Genomic DNA, 20,433 nt, shown 5'->3' with positions numbered 1-20,433 from the left:
GGACAAATGGGCAAAACATTTCAGAAGAAAGTCAAAGGCTGCTCCTCCCACTGTCTCCAAAGAACTCTTTGCTTACTAATAATTTGCTGAGATGGGGTGGTTGTCCGATAATGTGGCTCACCTGCGCCTTTCAGGCTGTAAAAGCTGGATTTCACCTGGTATCGACTCTCTTCGGTGTTCATGTTTTGTTGATTCATTTTCAGCAAATTATCTTTTATTGAAGGTAACCTCTTCTTGTCAAATACAAGAGAATAGCTCGCCTCTAAAAAATGTTTTACCCTTTATAGTGGCAGTATTCAAGTACTTTCCTCTGGTATAAATCTAAAGTACTTATACTTTACTAGAGTGGTTTATTTTCACAAGACTTTACGCTCACTTTTACAGACAAATATTGTACCTTTCACCACTCCATTTGTCAGACACATTGGTTATTATTTTTACTTACAGACATATAGCAGTAGTATTCAGCAGCTATAGCTGAAATGTTGAACAAACAATAGTAACTGGCTGTAAAAAACAAAACTGGATGCTTTACTTGTGCTAAAAACCTTAAAGTGACCACATGGTGTTATTTGTAGCAGGAACTGCACATATTGTGCCATTGTGATCTTTTTAGATCAGACAAAAGGCAAAAGCAATTTAAATAGCTTGTTGTATGTATTTATCATTTATTGGGGCTGAGAAAATATACTTTAATGGCAAAAAACTATTTTGTGATGGGTTAGAACCAATAATTATAATCATTAATTCGATTAACCAGCTGTTTGGTTGGGTTGGACGCTCCATGCTGTGTCACAGAGAGCCCAAATTACCACCATTACATTTGCTGTTAAACCAAAAGTCACAATGAGACTGGAACTCTCAAACAGACAAAACACACTCATTACAACCAAAAGCATTTCTGAATGTCCAACACCTTGAATCCAATGGACTGCAGCAGCAGAACCTGGTCTTACCCTGCTCGTTCGTTATGCCTTATAAAAGTCTGCATTTAAAGGCAAGTGTTGTAGGAAGAGGAAGCATTCATCAGTCTTTCACACGTGATAGCTGATTGTTCTGTACAGGCCTCTCTGAGGCATATATGTATTGAAAGGGCAGAAAGGAGCAATACCACCAACAAAATAATTTCTATTGGTTTGTTTAGCTTCCTCGGATGGACATCACAATCACATGTGGTCCTGACTGAATTATCTAAGTGATGCTTGCTAAAAAACTTCATTATTACTTTACTATTTTCAGCAATCCTGCGTATGACAATATTTTGCAAAAGTTAAAGCTCAAAATGACCGCTACAATAAATCGAGTACCATTGAATTGACATTTTTATTGTATTATTTCATTACACTATTTAAAGCAATTACCGCTTTGTACCGATAATTAGCTCATAATTACCAGATATGAAAAAGCATAATTGCAGAAATGTAAGAGCTATTCTGCCTCCCACAAACCAATTAATGCACGAATCCCAGGAAGTGACTGTCTTTTTTTTTTTTGTCCTTAAATATTACCCAACTGCATCACCAGTGATATTCATGACTCGGTGTCATCTCATGAGACAGCAGCTTGTACTACAGCATCTTGATGAAGGCTGGATATTGATTAGACATATCAAAGCAGTCACAGGCAACAGCTTTTCAGCCTGTTTATTACGAGGACTGACGTAGATCAATATAACAGGACATTTTGTAAGCAAGTTTAGAAAGTTTGTTATTTACCAAGTAGGTTCTCAAGTGCATGTAGAGCTAGGGGTGATCTATAATTTCCTGCTTAATACCACAAAGATATAATAAATACTGAAATGTGTTCTTGGAAAAAGAGAGGGAGAAGAAAATGAGTTAAAAAAAAGAGGACATGCCACTTGAATGAAAGTCTGTACATTTAACTCTAAAGTCTTTGTTTATCTCCTAACATTTGTCCACCGGAAGTGGGTTCATGAACTATATCAACAGTGATCAAGGCTGATAAAGTATAGTTACGTAAAAATAGTTTCATATAACTCTATGCAGAAACTCAGGTGTGTTAATACAGTGCCACAATATTCACAAGAATGGATGTCTTAGCAAATATATCCCAAGATCACAGTGTGCAATGCTCAAAGAAAGGGCAAGAGGAGCTACATGTCTTCGCTACTGTTAAATGTTAGCATCCATAACAGTACAGTTAGAAAAAGTCTGGACATTTCATGATTGCAGAGTCCTGTGAAAACGTTCTTTTTCTCAAGCCTCTGTGTTCTGTGTATTATTTAGATTAAATATATATTTTATTTTTACATGTGTAAAATGAAAGCTTGCCAAATTGCAAAGGACCTGAACTGAATATTTTTGCCCAAATGTGCTATGCAATGAAACATCTGAGGGACTGAAGCTGCTGCATTTTCCTAACGTCCAATTTTTCTGAGTGAACATCCTCTGAACGAACAGCTGTCTAAATAAACTGAGAAAATCTGAAACTACAATATGATTGTGTGAACAGGGAGATAAATAAAAGGCTTTTGTGGTATTTTAACAGATGAAGAAAACCTTATTGATGTATCTATTAGTAATTGTTAAGGGAACAGAAAACTTGTGTAAAACAGTAGTAGTTAAGTACAGTTGCCGCTAGAATAATGTTGAATGCTGCTTAATTTCGTTTGATAAATTGGGAAATTTTACTTTTTATATTCAAACTTAAAAGCATGGATTTAATTACCATTCATTTCCTGCAAAATTCAACATAAGGGCTCTTAAGAAAGCTCTACATATCACAATTTGTTCTTTGTGAGATTATATGCTGTTGACTTTAACATAAATAATATTACAAAAGACTGAAATTCAATCGTAAAAATGTACTTTTCCCTGAACAATACTCTGTCCAGGTGGTGTACTGAAGGGATTTTTTTTCTTAGCACATTAAGTTCAGTTGTTTATGGAGTTGTTGCAAAACTTATTTAGCTTTGAATGAGCAGACCTTGAGAGATGACAAATGTGCTAACAGTATCGACTTTATGAGAAAAAAAGAAACTTTGTTTTCCCATGTAGAGGCGAATATTTCAGAATGTATGGAAAGGAATGAAATATATATTTAGCTTATTACTCATACATGCACTGAGATGCACACTGTTTGCTCCAGCAAAGTAATTACTGCAAAGTGGTTCATTATTATGATACCTTATTCAGAATGATAGTGACTAACTTGCACAGCGAAGCATTTAGAAAATAAATGTGACTCTTGTTAGACACAGGTGACAACAAACAAATTTCTTACACACACATCCGGTCAGTCACACATCAGGAAGATGGCCACAAGCAACCACATGCTCAGTAACTACCTCAGGCAGCAGAAACTCAAGAAGGTATGTCCATCGAGGCTGGGGTCTATCTCACCAGACAACACCCTCGGTGCAGGCTGTGTAAAGATACCCCTGAGACAATCCAGCACATAACAGCAGGGTGAAAGATGGAAGCAGGCAGGGCATACATGGTGGTCGAGAATGACCGAGCTAAGATCCTTTGGGACTTCCAGATACAGACAGACAAACTGGTGATGGCTAACAAACCAGGCATAGTAGAGAAGATGGCCGTGGGATAGATGTAGCTATACTGTATGAAGCAACATCAGGAAGAAAGAACATAAGAAGCTGGAGAAGGGCTCAGAGAAGAGCTTGAAAAGAATATGTCGAGGGTGAAGGTTACAGTGAACACTCGGTGCGGTGAAGCCCAAGCTAGGGGAGTGACTCCAGCAGATCCCAGGAACAATATCTGAGATTGCTGTCCAGAAGAGTGCAGTCCTAGGAACAGTAAAGATACTGCACAGCTTGAAGGATAAACTGCTCGCTGGGGTGAGAGGGGATAAAGGTACAAGGGCGTAGATTTGGTTTTGGCATTGGTGGGGACGGATCATTCAACCACTGAACCCTGCCCTGTTTCTTTTTTTTTTTTCTTTTTGTCTTTGCTTCTTGATAAAAAGAGGAGAAATATACTTGCCTACATATGCTATTCTACATGCTTTTAAACCATTTAAAATTACATTTCATAGTTTTATGTGTGAATTATATAATGTTAAATTGCTATTAAATAAATGACTGACTAAGTATTTTAGACTTTAGTTTACTTCAGCCATAATCCATATAAATCAGGTATCATACAAAAATAAAAATAGTTTCAAATACAGTCATGACAATAAAAGAATATGACTTTAAGGACTTAACAACATTACTTCAGTTGTATCGTCTTGATGCATGCTCAATCATCCAGGTAATTAATTTTCCAAAAGTTGATTCTGTTCATCTGGACGTAGCGTTTTGTGGGAGAAACGTTTCGTCACTCATCCAAGTGACTTCTTCAGTCTCAGCTGACTGCAGGTTTCCCCGATCTTATAAACAGTACATTTGCATAGTGACTTAACTTCAGTTATAGTACACCAACATCTCTTACACATTAGCACTAAGGGAACACTGAATGACCTGGTGGTTTTTGTCCCTAAAACTACTCGTCTAAGATTACCACAAAGTAAAAGATCTCTCAGCAAAATTATGCAACAGTTTAGACACACTGTTGCCCCTATCAAAGCAGAGAGCTGGGATTTTTTATTCTAAACATGAACTACTGTTACAGCAACAGACATGGACTACTGGTGTCCCACACAACAACTCAATGTCCACTATGTGAAGGAGCCAAACACATGCCTTATCGATATCGAAAGCGAGTTTTGAGACAAGAGATTTGTGACATTTAGTGTGTTTGGTGTGTAGTTAGTGTGTTGTGTTGTCTTGAGTAGTGTGGTCGTTTGTGTCAAAACAATAAGGGCACTGCTGAATGTCACAGTTACTTCTTCCTTCCACTTAGCGTACAGTCTCAGGGTGCTGGACTTGGGGTGAAACTGTCCAAGAATGGTAAGGAGCTTTCTTGTCTGGATGTCACTGGCTTCTGTCTCCTCCTTTGGCCAGCTTAGGCCCTCTAAGGCTCTGGATGTTGTGGGGCTGTACTAGTTAATGCACCCCTGCAAACACATGGAAATGTGTGTTGTGTGTGTGTGTTTGTTAATTAAAGTACATTGAGTTAAGATAGTGGAGGACCAGAGAATGTGTTCCATCTCCAAGGTATGTCCCACGGTACTGTGGAGAGTTCATCTATCTGTCAAACCTTGGAGGAACAGCTCTTTGGCCTGGCAGAGGAACTCTGAACTATAGATTTTATCTTCTCAAAGATATTTAAGGCTGTGTGGGAGTTTGGCAAACCAGTCTACATTTGTTTTTTGTAGCTGGAGAAGACATGATCAGGAGTTCAGGATCCAGGAGTATGGAGCCACTCTAGCCAGTTCTTGTGAGCTATTCAGTGACCGTATAACCACATGTGCAGTTTGGTTCATGCGGCCAGCAATAAGTAAGACTCAGCCTTTTTTTTTTTTCAAACATTTTTATTTTATTTATTTTTTTAAACTTCTTTTATGTTTTGATTTTACTTTAGGTTTGCTCTTTAGTTGTGTGTTGTTGATGCTGGATGTCGGTTCTCGTTGGCTCTTGGACTTTGTGTTTTTGGTCTGTGAATGTCAGGATCTGACGGCGCGCTGACCAGTCGACCTGCCAGTGTGTATATTTGTGTGCGTGTGTATGTGTGTCTCTCCTGTCGCCCTGTCTTCCCCTCCGGCTCCGCTGTCATGTGTTAGGAGGTAACCTAGCAACAGGCTACCTCCGACCCGGAAGTGCTGTCGCCCGGAGCTTGTCGCCCACCTGCAATCAATCCACCAGCTGCTGCCAATCAACTACCATCTTCAGCAGGGCTACTTAATGGTGTGGCTGAGCGACAAACAGCGCTGGAGTGTTGCACTAAGCCTGGTAGTGTTTTCGAGCTGCTAGCGTTATTGACGTACTGTCTGATCTACGTACTCATTTTGCGGTCGTGTGTGTGTTTACCCAGGGATTGACGTAGGAATCACGGACACAAAGGAAGCACTTGGAGGAGAGACGGGCACTCACTACCACGCACGGGCTTACACAGAAGGACGCACTATCACCATTGTTGCACATTTGAACTGTTGTCACCTTGCTGCACTGTAAATAAATGCACTGTCTTTATTTCTGAGCTCCGCGCCTGAGTCCACTCTTTAACAACCGTGACAGTGAAAAGTGCGAGATAAATAAAGATTGCATGCTTTCCACCTAAAGTTGATAAGATAAGATAACTCTTTATTGTCATTGCACAGTCATACATAGTAAAATAGTACAATGAAATTGGAAAACTGTCCTACGTCTGCACTACATGTAACACAACACGATACATCACAACGCAACACAAACAACACAACACAGTATAATAACTTAGTAATAAAAAAGAAGAAGAAGTGTATTTGTATTGCACACTGTTATTATTGCACATTAGTTATTATTGCACCTTGTTATAAATATAAATATTATTATTATTACTGTTTTTACCGTTGTTAACCCCCCCAAAAGAAGTCCAGGTAGGTATCCAGTCAGGTCAGCTATTTACATTGATCAGGGCTATTGCCCTGTTGTAAAAGCTGTCCTTGAGTCTGTTTGTCCGGGACCTCAGCAGCCTGAACCTCCTGCCAGATGGCAGCAGCTTAAACACCCGGTGTCCTGGGTGTGTGCAGTCCCGTAGGATGCTGCGTGCCCTCTTGAGACAGCAAGTGCTGTACAGGTCCTTCAGGGAGGGAAGAGGATGTCCAATGATTTTTTGGGCCATATTGATGACCCTCTGGAGTGCCTTTCTCTGTGCTGTGGTGCAGCTGGAGAACCACACACCAATGCAATATGTCAGCACACTTTCAATGGAGCAGCGGTAGAAGATGGTCAGCAGCTCCTTCTTCGGGTCCATTTTTCTGAGGATTCTCAGAAAGTGGAGACGCTGTTGGGCCTTCTTTAAGACCACAGAGGTGTTAGAGCTCCATTGGAGGTCTGTGTCTATGTGCACACTCAGAAACTTGAAACTGGAGACCCTTTCCACACACTCCCCATTGATGCTGACAGGCTGCAGCTCAGACTTCCTCCTTCTGAAATCAACTACCAGTTCTTTTGTCTTGTTGGTATTGAGGTCCAGGTTGTTATCGACACACCAATCTGACAGCCTCTGAACTTCAGCTCTGTAGGCCGTCTCATCTCCCCCAGAGATGAGCCCCACCACGGTGGTATCATCTGCAAACTTGATGACTGCGTTGTCTGGGTGGGAACTAACACAGTCATGTGTGTACAGAGTGTACAGTAGGGGACTCAGTACACAGCCTTGTGGAGAGCCGGTGTTAAGGCTGAGGGCTGAGGAAAGATGAGGCCCCACTCTAACTCTCTGTACACGGTCTGAGAGGAAGTCTCTGATCCAGCGGCAGGTGGTGGAAGGAAGTCCAATCTCCAGCAGTTTAACGATTAGTCTGTCCGGGAGTATCATATTGAAAGCAGAGCTAAAGTCAACAAAGAGCAGCCTGGCGTAACGGCCCTGCACTTCCAGGTGAGAGATGGTAAATGGTAAATGGCCTGTATTTATATAGCGCTTTACTAGTCCCTAAGGACCCCAAAGCGCTTTACATATCCAGTCATCCACCCATTCACACACACATTCACACACTGGTGATGGCAAGCTACATTGTAACCACAGCCACCCTGGGGCGCACTGACAGAGGCGATGATGGCGAGAGATGGTGGTGTGGAGCGTTGTAGAATAGAATAGAATAGCCTTTATTGTCATTGTACAGAGTACAACGAAATTGGAGTGCCACTCCCTTGGTGCAAGTTTCAATAATAAATATAAATATAAAATATAAAAAGTACAAAAAAAACAATCGTAAGTACTCAAACAATAGTATGTACAATATATACAGGATAGCAGCATTAATATAATGACAGTGACGGTATGGAATAGGTTCAATTGTTTTTGTGCTTATTTACTACGGTGATAGCTCTGGGAAAGAAGCTATCCCTGAATCTGTTTGTCCTGGTTTTATGTGACCTGTACCGTCGGCCTGACGGTAATAGTTCAAACAGTTGGTTGCTGGGGTGAGAGTCGTCCTTGATGATATTGCCAGCTCTGCTGAGGTACCGAGAGTTTGCAGTGACCTCCAGGCTGGGCAGAGAGCAGCCAGTGATCTTCTGGGCTGTGTTGATGACCCTCTGCAGTTCTTTCCTGTCTGCAGCTGAGCACCCTGCATACCATGTTGTTATGCCGTACGTTAGGATGCTCTCTATGGTGGCTCTTATTAAATTATTCTGTTATTATATGTTACCTTATATATGTAATCAAAGTAGTTGAATTAGAATACTGCTGTAGATCACATTATACCCTTTAATATAGAGTGTGTGAGCTGTATGTAGTTTAGTTCTCATTATACTTTTGAGTTAACAGAACATATTCACATATTAGTTCATTAGATAAATGTGCATCACTCTGTATCCTTGATCTGCTGGGAATGTGTGACACTGTTTTCTTGACATGCTTAAGTGTTGAATCATGAAGAGAAGGTTGTAAGCAGGAGACTCTGTGTCTAAAGACAGGGGAGATAGATAGACCACATTCCACACCCCCACCTTACAGAAAGCAGAGAAACAACTGCCGAGGTCATAACTTAGGCGCTGTAACAGAGAAAAAATGTGATGTTTTGGCTTTTACGACTAGCTGGGGGCCACTAGAGACTATAAAAAGCTGAGCAACCCGTCACCATTTTGAGACATGTGCCTGACCCTCTGGTAGCATCTCTCCCGTCCCGACGTTGTAATGCTCTTATTGTTGAATTGTATGGAAATAAATGATTGTTGATTGAGCATTGATACACCGAGTATTGTCCTTCCTTCAGCCCAAAGATTCAAAGAACTGCTTGTTTGCAACAACTTGGTGCCGTGTGACCCGGATCTTTGGTGTGCTGAGGAGGTGCAGATTTGACCTTTGGTGAGATCGTGAGGCGAGGTGAACAGAGGACCGGTCCAAAAACAGAAAGGTAAGCACAGCCTGTTGTATTATAAATACCAAATGTGCATATTGGGCTTTCCAAATTAATCTGTTCGCTGAGTCACATGTATTTTCACAGTAAATTTGTCGGTGTCTGGTTTTTGGCGCAAGATACTAACAACATAAGTTGAGGCTGAATTCCAGTGTGTTAAATAAACTGCTTCTACCGAGATACTAATAACATACTACGTTGGTCTAGTCGCAGTAATCTGCTTCTACCGAGATACTAATAACATACTACGTTGGTCTAGTCGCAGTAATCTGCTTCTACCGAGATACTAATAACATACTACGTTGGACTAGTTGCAGCCACTTTACCTTCCACATTTAATTTTGTCTAATACTGGCTTCTGTAGCAATAATACATTAGAATTTATTCTGAAGACGCGGCCATTAGTTCAGTACATTGAAGTCGAGGTTTGAAGTTTGTTTATGGTGTCGGTTACGTCCTGGCTCTTGCCGGCTATGAAATAGAAGTTGATGTAAGGAAAAGCAGATGCTGGCTTCACGGTGCGGTTGAACACTGGCAACGCGAGAGCGAAACACGTCCGTAGGTTTGGTTTATGATACGGCCGTGTTCCGGTGGTGCGGCCGTGAAGTGCAGTAGTGGTTGGTGCTAATTTTAGTACATTGAACAGAGGTTTGACGGTGGTTTGTGGCGTCAGTCGAGTTTTTTTTTTTAAGGGCTGCGGTCATAAAACAAAGTAAAATTTTACTTGCCAAGAAGTACATAGAGCAAAACCTGGTTTATGATGTCTGGTATAACTTCGGGGATGCAAGCATCACTTTTATGATGCGACTTTGCCCCGTGGTGGCGGTCATAAGCGCAGAGAAAAGGGTATTTTGGTCTATGGTGCAGTGTGCTTTCAGAAGATCTAATAGTTGAGCTCAGAGGTTTCTGTGTAAAATTCCCGCTGAGGAAAAGTGTTGTGTGTGTGAGTGTGAAAGCGCGCTCTGGGTGAGAGTGTGTGTGAAGCTGCGAGGCGCGCTCTGGGTGCTGTCTTGTGGGTAAAGCGCGCACTGAGTGAGAGTGTGAGTGAGGCGCGCTCTGAGTGTGTTTTTTATGTGGAGTGTGAAGCGTGAACACAGTGACAGTGACGGTTAATGTGTTTGATTAGGAGGACATTAGAGCAAATACACATTTTAGGATCAAAGGTTGATGCCTAGTGTACCTGTGGAACATTTGCCTATGGAGTAGCGACCCTCCTGTCCGTGGACGCGTGGCCAGGACCGGCGTTGTCCGGGTGCTGAGGTGGTGACTTGGGGAGGTGAGGGCCCCCGCATAGCCACGGAAATAACACTGGAACGGCCGTGTAATCACGGGTTCACATTTATTTCCGGACTAGAACAAGACACATTTTGCGAACAAACGTTGAGTCTAGATTAGTAAAGAAATATAAAAAGGTTGAATTCCTCGTTTCAGTGGTTGAAATTGTTGTGTGCCTGTCCCCTGACGAGTGTGAAATTAAAATAAAGAGGGAATTTGGAGCCACATAGAGATAGACGGGCATAATTGGGTGTATTACTCTGTGGTGTAATAAAAATAAAAAGGAGAGATAGTGAGAGGTGTGCAGTGGAGAATTATGGAGGAGTAGAGAGAGGAATGTGTTGGGAGACTGGCGTACAGTTTACGCTGTCAAGGTAGGCGTGTTGCCTGCTTATCGGTTTAAAAGTGATGAAAATGAAATTAAAATAAATCTCTTAGTGTGTTAATACAGGAAGCTGCGGACCTGGACCAACTGCCCCCACAAGCACAGCGGCCGAAGCAAAATTATAGGTAATGGGAACCACACCCAGCACGAATCAGCAGCTGTGAAAAAGACAGCAGCGAGGAGAGAATTAGAGGAGAAATTAAGAGAAGTTTTAACACATAAAATTGGGGCCAACGGACTTGTGGAGGTTGGGAAGGCGTCCGGAGCATCACAACAAAAAGGTGAAACAAAAACACACAAGCAGAGAAATCTGAGAGAAAGGCTCCTTTTAAGGTAACGCCTAGTTTGAGAAAAGATAAAATTAACCTGCTTTTATACAAATGCACATACACGCAATGAAGAATGCTTTGCTTATGCTGATATGCAAAATGCTGCACACAAACATCCCAATGCATAATTTTTATGAGGAGCCATTGATTACCATTAAATACTTAGAATGTGTTATATGTCACCCAGAGGGCATTTATGTAGATTTTAGGAATAAGGTCTAAAAAAGTTTGGTTATGAAAACAATGTCTGTGCGTGATGTCTGTTTATGGCTCAAGGCCTTGACTGAATTCTTTGCTGTGCTTCACACAGCCCTGATGAGGAACAGTGGCACAGAGTGAAAATGATGAATTAATAGTGTAAGTTTTAGGTCGGAGTACGGCATTTTCTGTGATTGAGTTTTAATTCAAGGAGGAACAAAAGGTGTTACGGCACCTGAGGTTCTCATTCCCACACAATATTGTCCCGGCAGGAAGCAAAATGTTCCTGTGAATTTCTGGTTGATTGTTTGGTTTTGTTTAGCGCTAGCTTGATTTTATCAGTGAGCTTTGGCTTGTGTTCTTTCTCGTAAGCGAGAGAGGGATAGTTTTATGCTTGGACATGTCTGCAACGGGCCCTAGTTTGTGTTATTTTAGTAGTATTTTGTTGGTTATGTCTGTTTTCGTTTTTGTTACAGTGCACTGGAGAAAAAACATCTGAGAGGTGTGATCCACCGGTGGTGATATGTTGATATTTTGTGAGTTCATGATTTAACAATCAGCTCTTTAAACCAGGCCTGAAAGATTGAAATTTAAAGCGCTATAAAATATTATTACTGTAAATAGTTGCAAAGTGTGCTTCTCCATGATTGTAATTGGCTTGGGAGAAATTCACTTATAGGGAACACTGAGAAGTTCTGAGTCTAAAAGGATTGCACCGAGTCAATCCGGCCCAAAAAACAACAAGGAATTGTTTTCCTTTAAAATGATGACGTCATCTTGCTGGTGATGGAGGCTCGAATAGGTTGCGCGTGAGACTCCATTATCAGCAACATCTGGTATGAATGTGTATGGAGGTATGCATGCGAATGGACTGTGATGGACTGACGACTAAAAGTTTTGACTGACTTGATACTGAGACAATGACTGCACCCACTTTAGGATTAGTAAATGCCAATAAACAATTCATAAACAATTCACCCAGCCGACAAGAGAAGGGTGGATGCTTCGCTTTGTTTTGTTTTGTTTTTTCAGGAGCAGGAGGATAAGAGAGACTGGAGGAGGAGACTCTAGCTTCACATAAGTATGAACTGCAGACTTAACACTGTGGTTGCTGATTTTGAGTTACTGATGTTTGCATCAAGAAAACTGTGCTATATTAGCTGTGTTTTGATTAAGGTATCATGTTATATTATTGGGAATGCCAAATGCTACAGTGGAGAAGACTTTTGATACCACTCATGACTGGAATATGTTATTATTAACCATAGCAGGCCACTGTAAAAAGTCAATTAAATTTTATAGAGGAAAATCGCCAAAATTGAACAATACCTATGAATGACTGGCCACATTCAGAATAGAGATATGCAATAATAAACATTGGTCCACGTGATTTAGGTTCTCACTTGAAATAGTAAGTTATTAAATGTAGAATATAATCGACAGGGACATTTGATAGGATGTGGTACTGCAAAAGAACAAGAGCAAAGTAAATAAAGAAAATATTGTGTTTAGTTTGGATAAATTCAAATTAAAATGTACCATTACACTCAGAGGATCAATATGGAATAAAACACATTTTATGACTTTATTTGTGTGTTTAATAAATTAGCGATGGTAAAACTTAAGCTTATAATGTGTTAGACTTAGAAAGGGTTCACTAATTTTTTATTTCTTTTACACACACATAGATTATGATTAGAATAAGTCCTGAACATAATATTTTAAACCAAATTTGAATCATTAGAAGAACAATGGATAACAATATTAGATTATCAAGGCTAGGGAGAGAGGTGTTTTGGTTTTCTGTCTCTTGCAGAGAAAGGAACAGACACCAGACGGGGACCCGGAGATGTGAGGACCCTTCACAGCAGGGACAGATGTAGGGACTGCCGAGACAGCAACTGGGGTCAAGTGTCATGACGTTTGGGCTCCTGGAGAAGATGGATCCCACAAACACAGCAATAACCATGAAGGGGTTGGCGAAAACCAGGAACACCAGACCAACGAGGTTCGAGAGGCTCTTGGCAGAAAGGGGGACACGCCGGTGACCCCAAAATACACAGATCTTTGTTTGAAATCGGGGCAGAATAATCCCCAGAACTGTGCAATGACTAAAGGGTGGTCTAACCCCGGAGGTCGAAGAAAGAAGCTGAGAATCACCCAACTGGAAGACACTGGTAGCTGCAGCAATAAAAATAAAGGTTAAAAGCTCCTTAGACAGAGGTTCTAGTCTAAGTACATTTGAAAGGTATAAGGGGACATTAAAATGGGAGTGGAAAACTGGAGCACCAAAATAAAGCTGTGGGAGAATTGGGGAGTGATGGGAGAGTCATCTGTAACTGCTGTTATGGTTGTAAATCTAACTTTGCTTGCATCTGAACTGCGTGAACACAGAGGTCATCCCACATATGGTCCACCCGTTAAAGGGGGACAGAGGGCCTCAGGATCAAGAAAACTTGGACCTTGCGACCCTGGAGTGCATGTTGTAAGTGATCTCTTTCAGAGATCAAAAGGGGGAATTATTAAATTATTCTGTTATTATATGTTACCTTATATATGTAATCAAAGTAGTTGAATTAGAATACTGCTGTAGATCACATTATACCCTTTAATATAGAGTGTGTGAGCTGTATGTAGTTTAGTTCTCATTATACTTTTGAGTTAACAGAACATATTCACATATTAGTTCATTAGATAAATGTGCATCACTCTGTATCCTTGATCTGCTGGGAATGTGTGACACTGTTTTCTTGACATGCTTAAGTGTTGAATCATGAAGAGAAGGTTGTAAGCAGGAGACTCTGTGTCTAAAGACAGGGGAGATAGATAGACCACATTCCACACCCCCACCTTACAGAAAGCAGAGAAACAACTGCCGAGGTCATAACTTAGGCGCTGTAACAGAGAAAAAATGTGATGTTTTGGCTTTTACGACTAGCTGGGGGCCACTAGAGACTATAAAAAGCTGAGCAACCCGTCACCATTTTGAGACATGTGCCTGACCCTCTGGTAGCATCTCTCCCGTCCGGACGTTGTAATGCTCTTATTGTTGAATTGTATGGAAATAAATGATTGTTGATTGAGCATTGATACACCGAGTATTGTCCTTCCTTCAGCCCAAAGATTCAAAGAACTGCTTGTTTGCAACACTCTGTAAAATGTCACCAGCAGCCTCTCCTCCAGGTTGTTCCTCCTGAGCACTCTCAGAAAGTGGAGACGCTGCTGGGCCTTTTTAACCACCGCTGTAGTATTTGCCGTCCAGGAGAGGTCATCAGATATCTGCACGCCCAGAAACCTCATGGAGTGTACCCTCTCCACACAGCTCCCGTGAATGTAAAGTGGGGCCGGGTCTGCTCTGCCCTTCCTGAAGTCCAAGATAAGTTCTTTAGTTTTCGTGGTGTTCAGTTGGAGGTTGTTAACTGAACACCACTCAGTCAGTCTGTTGACCTCATCTCTGTAGTCCGACTCATCCCCCCTTGAGATGAGTCCAACCACTGTGGTGTCATCCGCGAACTTTATGATGGTGTTTGAGAGATGGGTAGGGGAGCAGTCGGATGTGTAGAGCGTAAACAGGAGGGGACTCAAAACACATCCTTGTGGAGACCCGGTGCTGAGTGTGATGGTGCTGGACCGGTGGGGGCCGAGTCTGACAGACTGTGGTCTATTTGTCAGGAAGTCCTTGATCCAGAGGCAGATGGGGGTGGAGAGTCCCAGGTGAGACAGTTTCTGGACCAGGATCTCCGGGATGATATGATTGAATGCTGAGCTGAAGTCCAGAAAGAGCATTCTCACATAGCTTCCTCGGTGCTCCAGGTGACTCAGCGCAGTGTGGAGCGCTATGGTGATAGCGTCCTCGGTGGAACGATTTGTCCTGTAGGCAAATTGGTGGGGGTCCAGAGTGGGAGGCAGACCGGCCCTGATGTGCTGACAGACCAGTCTCTCAAAGCACTTCATCACTACAGGCGTAAGTCCAACAGGCCTGTAGTCATTTGGGCTGGCCACAGCTGTCTTCTTGGCGATGGGGATGATGGTGGAGGTTTTGAGGCAGGGCGGGACGGTGTTTGATGACAAGGAAAGGTTGAAGATTTTAGTGAAGACTCCGGTCAGTTCGTCAGCACATGCTCTGAGAACCTTTCCATGTATTCCATCAGGACCTGCGATTCACTGACCTTAGAACACACCTCACTTGGTGCTCCCTAAGTGTTAGTGTGCCAGTGCTGGGGGCGGGTGGAAGTGGTGTGGCAGCTGAGGGCTTGGTCGTCTCAAAGCGGGCGAAGAAACGGTTTAGATCCTCAGCCAGTGAGGCATCAGTCCTAGATGTTGCCTGGTTATTGCTTCTGTAGTTGGTAATGTGATTGATCCCCTGCCACATTTTTCTGGGGTCGTTGTCAGCAAAGTGATCTTCAATCCTCCTCCTATAGGCAGCCTTAGCTTTCCTGATGCCTCTACTCAGCAATGGCATCTTCAGTTGATCTGTTAGCTCTGTATGCGAACTGAAGCGGGTCGAGGTTGGGTGGCAAGCAGAACATGATGTGACGTCGGACCAGTTTCTCGAAGCACTTCATTATAACAGGTGTTAGAGCAACTGGTCGGTAATCGTTGAGGCTGCTAATGTTAGTACGCTTTGGCAGTGGGACAATTGTGGCTGACTTTAGGCACGGCGGGATGCAGGACTGGGACAGTGAAGTGTTGAAGATCTTAGTGAAGACCCCAGCCAGCTGGTCTGCACACTCTTTAAGGACCCTTGCAGTTACCCCATCTGGTCCGGCGGCCTTCCTGGGGTTCACCGCCCTCAGTGTGCGCCTCACTTCATATTCCTGCACTATGAGGCTTGGGCTGGTGCTGCTGTCCGATGTTTTTTTTAAACACCATTAATTCATGGTGTTTAATGTTTTCATTATTATATGAAAACCGATACTGTTGAATTAGATTTCACTGAAATGTTTTAACATCCCCTGAGATTCGAAAACACTGTGAAAGTCTTCTCATGTGTTGCATTGGGTCTGATTCATTTTAAAATCTACATTCATGCGTCAGCCCAAACTTTGCTCCTCCTCCCACTTTATCAGCAAGCGGATAGGACAGAAGGCAGCCAGGAGAGTAAGGGGTTGGTGTGTATGTGTGTGTGTGTTCAATATAATAGGAGCGAGTGAGACCACAGTAGCTTGCAAAGTGAAGATCTGCCTGCAGTTGTGCAGTGAGCTGCTGCACTCTGCCTCTCATGTTCCCGCTCACTGTTGATTAGTCTCACACACGTTTGCTTTTGTAGCTGCTTTCTGCTTCACTTATCTGCCTTACATCTTCTTACTTTAACTTCTCACTACACTGTTTCCCTCCAGAGTGGAGAGATGAGAGGAGAGCTGTGGGACTGTGTTTTGTTGAGAACAATAACTGCAGCAAATCTTTGAAGAAAATTGTCTCTTGGAACGCCAGAAGGGTGGAAAAGGGAAGAAGGAGCACTGGCTAAGAGTTTTTTTTACTCTTTTTTTTCTTCTTTTCGGGGGCGCAGACGTTGTCCTCCAGATAATGAGGATGATCCAAAGCCACACACACTGAGACTTTAAAACGGACAACATAGCTGGACACTTAACAACGGAGAAATAACCCAAGGAGAAGGGAATTTAAAAGAAGCCATTATGAATGCCACAGAATACCATGGACTGATCCAAGGCTACCACAACAGAAGCCAAACCTCAGGCAATTTGCCATTTAACAAAGACTTATCAGGAGAGGAAAAAGACTCATCTTCTGGATGTTATGAGCAGCTGCTTATTTCCACTGAGGTTTTCCTGACTCTGGGCATCATCAGTTTGCTGGAGAACATCCTGGTTGTTGCTGCTATAATCAAAAACAAGAACCTTCATTCACCTATGTACTTTTTCATCTGTAGCCTTGCAGTTGCTGACATGCTCGTCAGTGTCTCTAATGCCTCAGAGACTATTGTTATAGCACTCATCAATGGAGGCAGCCTGACCATTCCTGTCACACTGATTAAAAGCATGGACAATGTGTTTGACTCTATGATCTGTAGCTCTCTGTTGGCATCCATCTGCAGTTTGCTAGCAATCGCCATCGACCGCTATATCACCATCTTCTATGCCCTGCGATACCACAACATTGTCACCCTGCGTCGTGCAATGCTGGTCATCAGCAGCATCTGGACGTGCTGCACCATTTCCGGCATCTTGTTCATCATCTATTCGGAAAGCACCACTGTACTCATCTGCCTCATCACCATGTTCTTCACCATGCTGGTGCTCATGGCATCACTCTATGTCCACATGTTCCTGTTGGCTCGCCTGCACATGAAGCGGATCGCAGCCCTACCGGGCAACGCTCCCATCCAGCAGCGTGCCAACATGAAGGGGGCCATCACCCTCACCATTCTCCTTGGGGTATTTGTGGTATGCTGGGCGCCCTTTTTCCTCCACCTCATCCTTATGATCAGCTGCCCCAGGAACCCCTACTGCACCTGCTTCATGTCCCATTTCAACATGTACCTCATCCTCATCATGTGCAACTCTGTCATTGACCCCATCATCTATGCTTTTCGCAGCCAAGAGATGAGAAAAACCTTCAAAGAGATTTTCTGCTGCTCGCATGCTCTGCTGTATGTGTGAGCTGCCTGTAAAGGGTCCGCTGTGAACCCACAGCCTGCAAATTAAATCGAAACCTGGCCAACATGGACTCTGAGAGTATGATATCTCACATGTTGCCGGTAAATGATTTATTTGGGCACCCATCTTTGGTTTCAGGTTGCTGAAGAGGTAGGTTTACAAACATCTTGTAATATAGCACATTGCTCTTCAGACAAGTGCTAATTTGTTTTGTAGTGAATGCCATTCATAAGTGCAATTTCAAGTTTGAAGTGACCAGCAATTGCAGATTGCTTCTCTTTCTCACTCGGAAAATATTTTCTATTTACCTTTTGCAGTCAAGAGAGCTAACATATTGCTTGTTGTTATTAACTTTGTATGTGCAGGATTATGACACTGAAGTATTGTGGCAGCATAGAACATAAATGCCACAGTAAATTAATTATATATGGCACATCTAACAGAGTATATACAGACTACCTCCAGGTTTGGGAGTGCCATTCTCCTCAAAACATATACAGTGCATATTGAAAGCATATATATATATATATATATATATATATATATATATATGCATAAAAGTCCTCAACCCTCAGTACATTTCTTTCTCATGCACTCCATGGAACTGTGTCTACATCTGGACTGTTTTACGAGTTTTTCTCCAAGTTATAAACTACAAATTTGCTAAAGTGGCAAAGCAATCAATGCTGAAATAGAAAACAGGCTAAAACAGCTTGTTTCAAAAAAGCTATTTTGAAGAAATGAGGTGTTGCACAAGAATTTCTGAGCCATTCATAGAGGATAAGAGCACTCAAACAAGATTGTTCTGGAAATGAGAAGAATACCAGCAACAAATACCACACCTCCGTGCTTTGTTCACCTGCTGATTCTCATGTCAAGAACCTTTTTCTAATGCTTGCGCACAAGAATTTGTCGATGATCATCTAAAATTTTGGATGGCACAGCTGTAAAATATATATAAAAAGGTCAGTGTATTTCTCAGGCATAATAGCATTTCTTGTTATGATTGCGTTCCTGTATTTGATGCAGGGCAACAACCACAAATGAGTAGAAAGCTGCTTTAACTTGTTGTTATTAATGATTTCCTCTGAGCAAAAAGCCAAAAAAAGAGCCTCAATGTGGAAATGATGAAAGTCCACTTATAAAATGTGCTGATTTTAAATCAAAGCTCCTTGACTTTGTGGCTTGTGTAGATATTTCTGTGAATTTGCACATGTGGGTTGTTCTCTCACTTTCAGCATGTACATGTGACTATAAAAAACTATTTTCATCATGTTTATGTAATGAAACAGACTAAACTGAATGTATTTTTATGTATGTGTTGTGTAACTTGTTGCTGCCTTAAATATGTTGCACTGTGACAAAAAAGAACAACTGTATCCTCTGTGACAGTATTTCACAAACAGATTTACTATGTAAGTGAATGCTATTTTAAATATTGCCTTATGTATTTGTGTCTTTTTAAACTTGAAGCTGATTTATATGCACATGAAAAAAAAAAGTAAAAGCAGCCTTGTATTTTTCTGGCCAAAGCTTCGCCTGCAATTTGATTCATGCGTGCCAATGAAGGTGTTTGCTTGACCACTGTGTGAATCACTGCTGCAGAGGAGCTTCAATAAATCATAATGCCACCTCAGCCACAAGTCTGTTTATCAGCATTTCTCTGCAGTGCAGACTTTAACCTCTACGCAAAGATGAGGTCATTAACTTAAATTAAAAAACTACTTAAGTGAAGAGGAAAGACATTTACAAATGCATTTATTTCAGGCCCACATACACCTGTCGTCTCTGCAAGAAGCAGAGAGGTTGCACAGTCAAGAAGCCAAAGTTGGTGTGCAACAGAAGTTCCCACAGGGTTGTTTTCTCGATTATCTTGAATAATTTAAACTGAGGTAAACAAAACCTTTATAACTCTGAAAAACAACTCTTCTGTGATTCAGTTTGCAGCCTTGGGCCATATTCCAAACAGCTGCTGAATATTGCTTGGGGAGAATCAGTGTTACAAATGGATTTCATTCCAGGTTTAATTAAATCCTAACAGACGTTTAGGACGGGCCTGATTAATTTATTTCAAAGAAAATATTCAATCTGCAAGATATCACGGTTGTTCTCTGTGTTTTTATGTATATGTGTAGATATAAATATATGAACACATATATTCATATACATACATATGGGTGACGCATCATTTGCCTCTATTTTACATTTATGCCAGACCACCAGCCTCAGCATATTCTGGCAAATATTGATTTTGTGTGTGTGTGGGGGGGGGGGTTACAGTGGGTGTGCTAGCCCAACGTTAAGTAATGCATATGGATCATTGTCGTCACAAATCCAATACCACGGACACACAGAGATGTTGATTTTTTTACAGCACGTGTTAAAGAAACATGCAAAAAAGCCCATAAATTTTCAAAACAGTTCTCTATGTCTTGTGTTACAATTTTGTGTGTCTAAGCAACATTCAGATATAAAAACAGCACTGAGATTCATAGCATAATTCTCGTACTCTTTAAATGTCACTCTTTTACTTTTACTCTTTTACTATTAATATCTTCTTTTAATAACTTCTTTATTGCACTTGAGTTAGCACATGTGACTCATTAATAACAACAGGCTGTTACGTGAAGTTGGAATAAAGTAGCAGAAAATAGCTCGTCTCTCTCCTCTTCACTCTCACATACTGGTGTTTCGTTTTTTACCCGTG

The 20,433-nt window shown here is 41.7% G+C and overlaps 1 protein-coding gene across 1 annotated transcript; it reads left to right on the top strand.

The window, feature by feature from the left end:
* The first annotated feature begins 16,294 nt into the window (after positions 1–16,294).
* mc4r (melanocortin 4 receptor) lies at positions 16,295–18,261 on the top strand. Its single transcript, XM_086306755.1, has one exon. It carries the CDS (start codon positions 16,746–16,748, stop codon positions 17,727–17,729), a length of 984 nt encoding a protein of 327 aa, XP_086162881.1. The 5' UTR covers positions 16,295–16,745; the 3' UTR covers positions 17,730–18,261.
* Positions 18,262–20,433: the final 2,172 nt, after the last annotated feature.

The sequence above is a fragment of the Aulonocara sp. 'chitande type north' Nkhata Bay genome, linkage group LG9 (assembly GCF_057382095.1).
Source record: "Aulonocara sp. 'chitande type north' Nkhata Bay isolate Kocher_YH1m ecotype deep benthic linkage group LG9, A_spYH_male_GT1.1, whole genome shotgun sequence".
Lineage (NCBI taxonomy): Eukaryota > Metazoa > Chordata > Actinopteri > Cichliformes > Cichlidae > Aulonocara > Aulonocara sp. 'chitande type north' Nkhata Bay.
The sequence above is the reverse complement of the archived record's forward strand: the minus strand, read 5'-3'. Positions and strand labels throughout refer to the sequence as shown.